General features: G+C 44.2%; 1 protein-coding gene across 1 annotated transcript in view; it reads left to right on the forward strand.

The window, feature by feature from the left end:
• Positions 1 to 10,000, forward strand: part of LOC143283657 (uncharacterized) — a 21,137-nt gene that overhangs the window by 6,362 nt on the left and 4,775 nt on the right. The window contains exon 2 of the mRNA XM_076589872.1: positions 8,482 to 10,000. This exon is cut by the window's right edge and continues 201 nt beyond it. Coding sequence (XP_076445987.1) covers positions 8,482 to 10,000 — 1,519 coding nt within the window. The remainder of the gene's footprint in view (positions 1 to 8,481) is intronic.

Raw genomic sequence — 10,000 nt, forward strand, 5'->3', positions numbered from 1 at the left:
ATAAGAATGTTTTAAAGTGGATACTGAATTAACTGGAATGAATAGAAAAGAGATATTAAATGGACGGTGTCGTACTTTCGATGCTTGTCGAACACGGATTTCTGCAGATCTATAAATATCGGACACATATTGCAGTGTGTATCAGGCGATGGGAACATCTCCTTTGCCCCGGACTTGAAAGAAATTCTTGATGCCCGAGATATACCAAAATAACATAATTCAAACGGCGTTTTCACTTCGATTACCGTTCTCGATTTAGTCCGCTAAATGCATTTGCTCAAAGAATAATTTTTGAATGCCATCGTTGAAGGCCGCGTTAGCGCTGTGCACAAAACCACTCGTTCTTGACCCGATCTTCCTAGGTTCGAAGCTGCTTTGAAGTCTTTTTTTTCGTTCTTTTTTAAACGCGAAGCTTTATATAATTATAATAACCAACACATTTCAACAAACTAAATCTTATAAGTTTATTTTCTTTTTCTTTTGAATGTGTATCCCAAGTGAGTCTTGAAGGCCTTGCCTGTCTGTCGCCTTGTTTTATTTTACATCCAGTCCTCGGACCAAAGAGAAAATAAGATAAGAATATTCACAAAGTTACAAAGAGTTGTAGAATGAGGACATGATATTCCGACTCACATACGTACGTAAACACACACATGCACACAATCGTAATACAAACATCATATTATGAAAGATGTAAATGACAAAAACAACGAAGTATGTAAGAAAGTGACTATTGTTGTATGTATAACAATAGTATAACAATAGTGATTAGAGAGATCCTACTGTGTGTATATCTAATTCAATAAAACAATGTAGCATTGTTTGCATATTTGTCAATCAAGTGTGCATGGGTTGTTTGTTTTTTGGTTTTGTATTTTTGAATGCATTTCTGCACATTAAAACTCAATAATACATTACACCATTAACAGCCTCCTGAATAAATGATGCTGGATTTTAAAAGATCTTCTCTTGGGATGACGATCTTAATCTTCTTGCTCTGACGGATTCGCGTGGTGGGAAATCTATTCCTCAAAGATGGAGCATGGTTAGATATGATTTGGAACATAAAAGAGTGCTTTGTTATATTCAAGTTTGAGCTCCGGGGTAAGAATATTTAAGTGTCTGTGCTCATTAGCAGTCAGTGATGAAGATTTTTAGACAGAGTAGCTTTAGATCCCGTCTATGCAGGCACAGTTACGGTTTCAGTGTGTTGTCCCTAGCTGAATCCCAGAGTATAGAAGTACAGTTAATGTATGATTCATTATAAGCAAAAGAGAATATTTTTCGAAAATGTAAATCAAGAAAATGTTCAATTCTGGATAGTTGATAAATCTTTTTTTTATTAGAGTTTTTGCATGTCGTCATATTTTGATTAGACCAGATTAAGTTGTTATCATTTGTGACTCCATGATTTATTTTCTTGATGAAAATCAACTTCTTCGACTGGATGACCGTTTATGGAAAGAGGTGGAACGTTGTGTGAAAAGTTTGGGCGTTTCTGTCTGATGGTGATCAGGAAACATTTCGTTTTCTTCTGGATGGAGACGCAGATGAATTGAATTTTACCATTCAATTTTGACATCGACATTTTGTTGCATGGTGTCTATTCTAGTGTCATTTGTATGTATCGTATCTTCTGCAAACATCTCGCATTCAGGCATTGAGAAATAGAGGCAAGGCAAGGCAAGGCAAGGCAATTATTTATCAGCAAGACAGCACAAGACATGTTTAGTTCAAGACACCCCGAGGGATGAGAGAGAGAGAGAGAGAGAGAGAGAGAGAGCTTGACGCTTTGACGCTTTGACACTTTAATGTCATTGGCCATGATGTCCTTATGACATGGGTGAATGCGTCAACATACTTTTACCGTAGAAATAACCATTATAATAAACGAATGAAACGGTGTAACTTGGCACATAATGAAACAAAACAAAGTTCCTTCTTTGAAGAAAAATGATTGTAACCAACAGGCCACCTAACACATGATCACTCCGTTCATTCATCCATCAATGCACCATGCAACAAATTCCAACTCTGGCTTCAGAGGAAAATTGCCAAAGCTATCTGACCACGCCGTTATGCTTGCAGTGCGTTTTGCCTAATCTTCAGACAGACAGACAGACGGTACGTGAAGGCCATGCTAGCGGCTGAGAAAAATACTTATTTTCACTTTCATCATCCCTGCCGGATGGAGCCATGCCAACGGCTGTCCACATCCCTGCCGGATGGGGCCATGCTAACGGCTGTCCACTTCCACCATCCCTGCCGAATGGAGCCATGCTAACCGCTGTTCACTTTCACCGTCCCTGCCGGATGGAGCCATGCTAACGGCTGTCCATATCCCTGCCGGATGGAGCCATGCTAACGGCTGTTCACTTTCACCGTCCCTGCCGGATGGAGCCATGCTAACGGCTGTCCATATCCCTGCCGGATGGAGCCATGCTAACGGCTGTCCATATCCCTGCCGGATGGAGCCATGCTAACGGCTGTCCACTTTCACCATCCCTGCCGGATGGAGCCATGCTAACGGCTGTCCACATCCCTGCCGGATGGAGCCATGCTAACGGCTGTCCACTTTCACCATCCCTGCCGGATGGAGCCACGCTAACGGCTGTCCACATCCCTGCCGGATGGAGCCATGCTAACGGCTGTCCACATCCCTGCCGGATGGAGCCATGCTAACGGCTGTCCACTTTCACCATCCCTGCCGGATGGAGCCATGCTAACGGCTGTCCACTTTCACCATCCCTGCCGGATGGAGCCATGCTAACGGCTGTCCACTTTCACCATCCCTGCCTGATGGAGCCATGCTAACGGCTGTCCACTTTCACCATCCCTGCCGGATGGAGCCATGCTAACGGCTGTCCACATCCCTACCTGATGGAGCCATGCTAACGGCTGTCCACATCCCTGCCGGATGGAGCCATGCTAACGGCTGTCCACATCCCTGCCGGATGGAGCCATGCTAACGGCTGTCCACTTTCACCATCCCTGCCGAAACCTCATTGACGCCTTTCCTTCTCCTCCCCCCCCCCCCCCCACCTCACCATCCCGGCTGCCCCCTCCCCACTTCCATTACTCCCCCCACACACACACTCCGCCCCCTTCACCACCACAACTATCCATTTTAACACACAGGCTTCGCAATCTCTCTCTCTCCTTGGTCTTATATATTTCTGCTTGTTGGCGTGGCCCATTTTGTGACGGGTGCGCTCTGCAGTGAATCAGTGCGTGTCCATGTACAGGTCTACACAGGGTGGAGGTGGGGTGGGGGGTGTATGTATATACATCACTCTTTCTTTGTGTGTTGTGTTGGAGTGTTCGTATTTGTTTGCATTTGGAAATACTAGTAGGTATGTATGTATATGCACAAACACACACACACACACACACACACACACACACACACACACACACACACACACACACACACACACACACACACACAGAGTGAGTGAGTGTGTATGTGTGTGTGTGTGTGTGTGTGTGTGTGTGTGTGTGTGTGTGTGTGTATCCATTGCCTATGTCTATGTGTGTGTGTCTTTTTCCATTGTCTATGTGTGTGCGTCTATATCCGATGCCTATGTCTATGTGTGTGTGTCTATATCCACTGTCTGTGTGTGTGTGTCTATATCCGTTTCCTACGTCTATGTGTCTATATCCATTGTCTATGTGTGTGTCTATATCCGTTGCCTCTGTGTGTGTGTGTGTGTGTGTGTGTGTGTGTGTTTGTCTATATCCATTGCCTATGTCTATGTGTGTGTGTGTTTGTCTATATCCATTGCCTATGTTTATGTGTGTGTGTGTGTGTGTGTGTGTGTGTGTGTGTGTGTGTGTATCCATTGTCTGTCTATGTGTGTGTGTCTATATCCATTGCCTATGTCTATGTGTGTGTGTCTATATCCATTGCCTATGTCTATGTGTGTGTGTCTATATCCATTGCCTATGTCTATGTGTGTGTGTCTATATCCATTGCCTATGTGTGTGTGTGTCTATATCCATTGCCTATGTCTATGTGTGTGTGTCTATATCCATTGTCTATGTGTGTGTGTCTATATCCATTGCCTATGTGTGTGTGTCTATATCCATTGTCTATGTGTGTGTGTCTATATCCATTGCCTATGTGTGTGTCTATATCCATTGCCTATGTCTATGTGTGTGTGTGTGTGTCTATATCCATTGCCTCTCTGTGTGTGTGTGTGTGTGTGTGTGTGTGTGTGTGTGTGTGTATCCATTGTGTGTATGTGTGTCTATATCCATTGCCTATGTCTATGTGTGTGTGTGTGTGTGTGTGTGTGTGTGTGTGTGTGTGTGTGTGTGTGTGTGTGTATCCATTGTCTATGTCTATGTGTGTGTGTGTGTGTCTATATGAATTGCCCATGTCTGTGTGTGTGTGTGTGTGTGTGTGTGTGTGTGTGTGTGTGTGTGTGTGTGTGTGAATTGCCTATATCTATGTGTGTGTGTGCGTATCCATTGTCTATGTCTCTCTCTCTCTCTCTCTCTCTCTCTCTCTCTCTCTCTCTCTCTCTGTGTGTGTGTGTGTGTGTGTGTGTGTGTGTCCATTTCCTATGTCTGTGTGTGTGTTTATATCCATCGCCTGTGTGTGTGTGTGTGTGTGTGTGTGTGTGTGTGTGTGTGTGTGTGTGTGTGTGTGTGTGTGTGTGTCTATATCCATTGCCTATGTCTATGTGTGTGTGTCTATATCCATTGCCTGTGTCTATGTGTGTGTGCTGGATTTTTTTCTTTTTCCTCCTCCCTCCCTTCCCCCCTCACCCTCCCGCTTCCTTCTCCTCCCCTGACCCGGACACTTCAAACACAAACGCTCCAAGATTGTACTAACAAAATAATGTTCTAACCGTAGCAAAGGTTTCTCAAGTGTCTGTGACTATGTCGTGAAAGAGCACTTTAAATAGCAGTAACGTTTTCCTTATCATTTATGCGTGTGTACAGAAGTCAGTGGACCAGCACGACGTGTCTCTCAATTATCTCTCGATCTTTTCACTGGCGAACAAAACACCACGTGTCTCAGCGTAGTGATACATGGATTAAAAAGTAGGTTTTTTTTTTTTTTTTAAATATCTTATTTTAACACACTGTTAGTTCCTCATTTCTGTTTGTACAGTGTGTGTGAGTGTGTGTTTGTGTGTGCGTGCGTGCGCGCGAGCGTGTGTGTGGCGGGTGGTGTATGTATGTTTGCGTCTTTTCATCCCCTTATATATTATTTTTACACACACACACACACACACACACACACAGAATACATTCAAACCCACAAATACAAAACCACTCCCCACCGCACATAATACTTTAGATCTGAAATAGATAACACTCCTCCTCCCCCTCCTACTCCTACTCCTCCACACACACACACACACACACACACACAAATGCTGCGACATTTACCACCGAATATGACACATTTTCTTCACTCGTTATTTCAGAAATGCTGGAGTGAAGGTAAAATTCCGCTCATTTGGAAACAGCCAATCATTGTCCCAATACACAAACAGGGAAAACCCCAAACAGATAAACACAGCTACCGACCAATTGCCTTAACATCCAACACACGAAACTCATGGAAAAATTATACTAAATAGGCTGGTACGTTACTGTGAAAAATACAAAGTAATCCTCAACCAAGCTGGTTTTCGACAAGGCCGGTTCTCAGCTGACCATTTGGTAAAATTAACAAGTTAAGCAAGACGGAGAAATATTCTTGCAACATTTTTTTATGTTGAAAATGCTTTATGAACAAGTATGGCATAGTCGACTTCTGTACAAGATTAAAACAATTGGTATAACTGGTCGTATGTACAATTATATCAAAGACTTTTTATCGAACAGACAAATAGAAATAAGAGTAGGAAACATGTATTCAAGTTCACGACCACTTAAAATGGGCTTGCCTCAGGGATCAGTTATTGCACCTATGTTGTTTAACATACTGATAGCAGATCTACCGAAAATATTATCAAAAGAAACAATGTTATCGCAATACGCTGATGATATAAAATTATGTTTGTGGATGAAGGTGACGATGAAACGCAAAACTCCAACCAGGCTATTGAACTATACAAAGAAGGTTTACCGTCGCGAAATTGATAAAATTAGCAAATTTATGATAGAAAATGGACTAACCCTATCATTAGAGAAAATGAATGATGCTTTTTAAGTCGAGATATGATCCCGAAAAACTCCCTGTATTTACTCCAGATGGGATTGTCATACATTATACACAGACTGTCAAATTTCTGGGAGTTATATCTAACATCCAAACTCACCTGGAAGCACCGCGTTGAGTACATAATAATCAAAGCGAGAAAAAGTCTGAATTTTCTCCGGGTTGTTAGCAAACAACATTGGGGACAGCAGGTCAAAGCTTATATCTTTGCCAACAGCTCTTGTAGGTTCGAAGTTGACATATGCTCAGAAGGTGTTCTTCAGTGCACCACAATACCTATTAAAAAGTTACAATGTATAGATTGCAAAGCCTATAAACTCGCTCTGGGAGTCCCCTCACACACATCAGTCTCAGGGACTTCTAGAGAAGCAGATGTATTACCCCTTGATGAACACAGAAAATTATCTGCCACAAAATGTGTTTTAAGAAGCTCAGTTTTCGACACTTTCTCAAAAAATGAAGTACATTTAAAATCAGACAAAGATTTTGTATAAAGGGCAAGAACAATCCAGTCCCTAAAGCCTATCAATACATTTACTGAAGACATCATCATCGATTCAGTCCCTAAAGCCTATCAATACATTTACTGAAGACATCATCATCGATTCAGAAGCTGATTTTTAAAATATTGCTGTTAAAACCGTCATTCTCAACCATATCATCCTGGGACTTGAGAAAACCCAACTTTGATATGTACTACACAGATCGGGGGGTGGGGGGGGCGGGGGGGGGGAGGGAAATTCACCGAATGAACTAAAGAGCTCCGTATGCTCTCATACAGAAAATGAATATAGAAATCATCTAAAAAATCTATACAGATGGTTCAGTTCTTGATGGTAGAGCGGGAGCAGCTTTTGTAATTCGGGAAATGAACCGTGAGGAAATGTACCACCTGGGCAAACATATTTCTGTCTTTTCTGCTGAGCTCGTTGCCATACTTATGGCTTTAATCTGCATTCTAGATTTTCAAAGAAAGTATAGTCAAATCCTACTTTGCGTAGATTCAAAATCGGCGATGAATGCACTCAGATCTGCAAAGAAAAAATCACGGCTTGAGATGATTATTGAAATAAAACACATTGTACATCAATTATCGATCAAAGGCATCAATGTAACTTTCATTTGGGTGCCTTCCCACTGTGGAATTTTTGCAACTGAGAGGGCAGATCAGGCTGCCAGAAAGGCAGCGCGAAACAGCCAAGGCTCAATCCTCCTCAAGATTCTATTAGATTTACAAGAGAGTTATAGGTGTATTGAAAAAGTGTCAAGTAATCGACATAAACATAGGCTAAAAGATTTAGACTGCCAGTATTACTGTCACTGTATGAAGACAGTTTCATTAAGCAACCCTAAGGCTTTCTTAAATGATTTAGCTGTCTCCAAGTCAAGACCAGTTAGAAGTTTAATTCATCGATTCCATTTGAATGCCCTTAGAACTAGATTTTGCAAAAATATACAGTATGTGTGCGGAAAAGAAGTCAGTGTCTACCACATACTTATCCAGTGTCCAAAAAACAACACAACTGTTCTTTCAAAAACTAGCCGACCAGTTTCCACCAAACACATGTTTGTCCATAGGAGATATTTTTGAATAATTATTCATTACTTCAAAAAACATTCTGAATGTTTGATTCAAAGTCCAATTGGTATCAACCTTTCACTGATCACGTTTTTTGTTATGAAAAGCATGCTTTTAGCTGTTACATGGATGATAAGCTCACTGTTATAATTCATGTTATAGTTCACTGTTAGTACAGTTCTTCGTAGCTCTTCGTTTTCACTACAGTCCCAACACCTCTTCTCAGGTACCCCCCGCCTCATCTCCCGCCTCTACCCCCCCCCCCCCCCCCCCCCCCATTTTTTTCTTTTTTCCCCCACGTCTAATAACACTAAAGAGTGAAAAGACGTTAAACTAAACTAAACTAAACACACACACACACACACACACACACACACACACACACACACACACTTTCACACACACACACACACACACACACACACACACACACACACACACACAGAATACATACAAACCCAAACACACAAACCACTCCCCACCACACAGACACGCCTCAAATCTGAAATATATAACACTCCTCCTACAACTTTTGCTACTACTATTGCTACTACTACAACACCTCCTCTTTCTTCTCCTCAAACTACTACTACTACTACTACTACCACTTCTACTCCTCCTCCTCTTCCTACTAGAACCACATCTACTTCTCCTCCTACTTCTATACTACTACTAGTATGTTTCTGTTTTTTATATACATTCTTTGTTATCGGCCTAACAGGACCTCGGAGCGACAGCTGTGGCTGATGCTGCTGGTGATCACCCTGGCCGTCAACGCTCTTCTCCTCCTCGTCCTCCACTCTCCCTGGGCCTCCCCCGGGCCCCTCGTCCTGGACCGCCTCTCTTCCCAGGACCTTCAGGTGCTCATGGACCAGCTTCACCAGCAGGACATCACGGGCAGGGGGTCCCGTCACCACTCACCTCAGCTGGAGGACACGGGGCGTGAGAAGTCTGCACCACGAGGCGCCAAGAAGGGCCCGCCTGGCTTGAACCGCTCTAAGGGAAAGGTGTTAGCTCGTAACATACCCAGGCTGGAAGAAAAGATGGAGCATGAAGAATTTCAACATGACGCCGGACAGAGGGCGCCTGAGCACGGTGGTGTAAAGGGGGGTCCTGTACAGAACGGTCACGTCAAGATGGGACCCGATGATTTCATCAACATGGGACCTGGACAGAATGCTTTTATGAAGATGGCGCCTGAAGAGGATGAGTTCATGAATGTGGATCCTGAACAGGGTGATTCTAGAAAGATGGGACCTGATGATTTCATAAACATGAGACCTGAACACGATGATGTAAAGATGGGACCTGATGATTTCATAAACATGAGACCTGAACACGATGATGTAAAGATGGGGCACGAACAGGATGATTTAGAAAAGATGGCACCTGACCCAGATGACCGGCAGGGTGAGGTGCCTTCCGATCTCCTGCCAAGGCCTGTAGCAGCAGAGGATGAGGACATCCTGCAAGGCAGCAGGACAATGCACGAGAAGAACGCACAGCGGCTGGAACAGCTGACCCAGAGTCTGCAGGTGTTTTCTGACGAAGATCCGCAGTGGAGAGACACTTCTTACTTCGAGCCCAGATCGACAGTCGTGACGTCCTTCCAGCCTGAGATCCTCATCGATTCTGTCCGCTGCCCTCCGCGCGGTCCCTACCTTTTGGTGCTGATTCCATCCGTGGACGTCAATGTCAGGGTTCGACAGGCCATCCGTAGTACCTGGGCCAGCCCGGCCTACGGAGCTCTGTGGCCCCATGACGCCAGAAACATCACCTCCCTGCTCAAGGTGGTCTTCTTCTTCGGCGTCAGAACGCAGGGCAAATCGGCGATCCTGGAAAAAGAATCCCAAATGTTCCAGGACATCGTGCAGGTCAACTTTGAGGAAACCCACCAGAACCTCAGTCTGAAAACGGCCTTGGCCGTGGAGTGGAGCGCCGCCTTTTGTCCCGGTGCTGGTCACGTGATGAAGGTAGACGAGGACACGTTCGTGACCTTGCCCCTCCTGCTGCACTTGCTGAACCACCTGTCTGACCACGCTCCGCCTCGCTTCGTGCTGGGCTTCCACCACTTCAACGAACGTCCACCCGTCCTCCGTAAAGGCAAATGGGAAGTGTCCTTCGACCTCTACCCATACCCACACTTCCCCCGCTACCTCTACAGACATTCCTACGTCATGTCTTCAGGGGCTGTGAGAGAGCTGAAGGCGGTGTGGCGCTACATGCCTCTGGTGCCCAGT

Source organism: Babylonia areolata, chromosome 7 (genome assembly GCF_041734735.1).
Source record: "Babylonia areolata isolate BAREFJ2019XMU chromosome 7, ASM4173473v1, whole genome shotgun sequence".
Classification (NCBI taxonomy): Eukaryota; Metazoa; Mollusca; class Gastropoda; order Neogastropoda; family Buccinidae; genus Babylonia; species Babylonia areolata.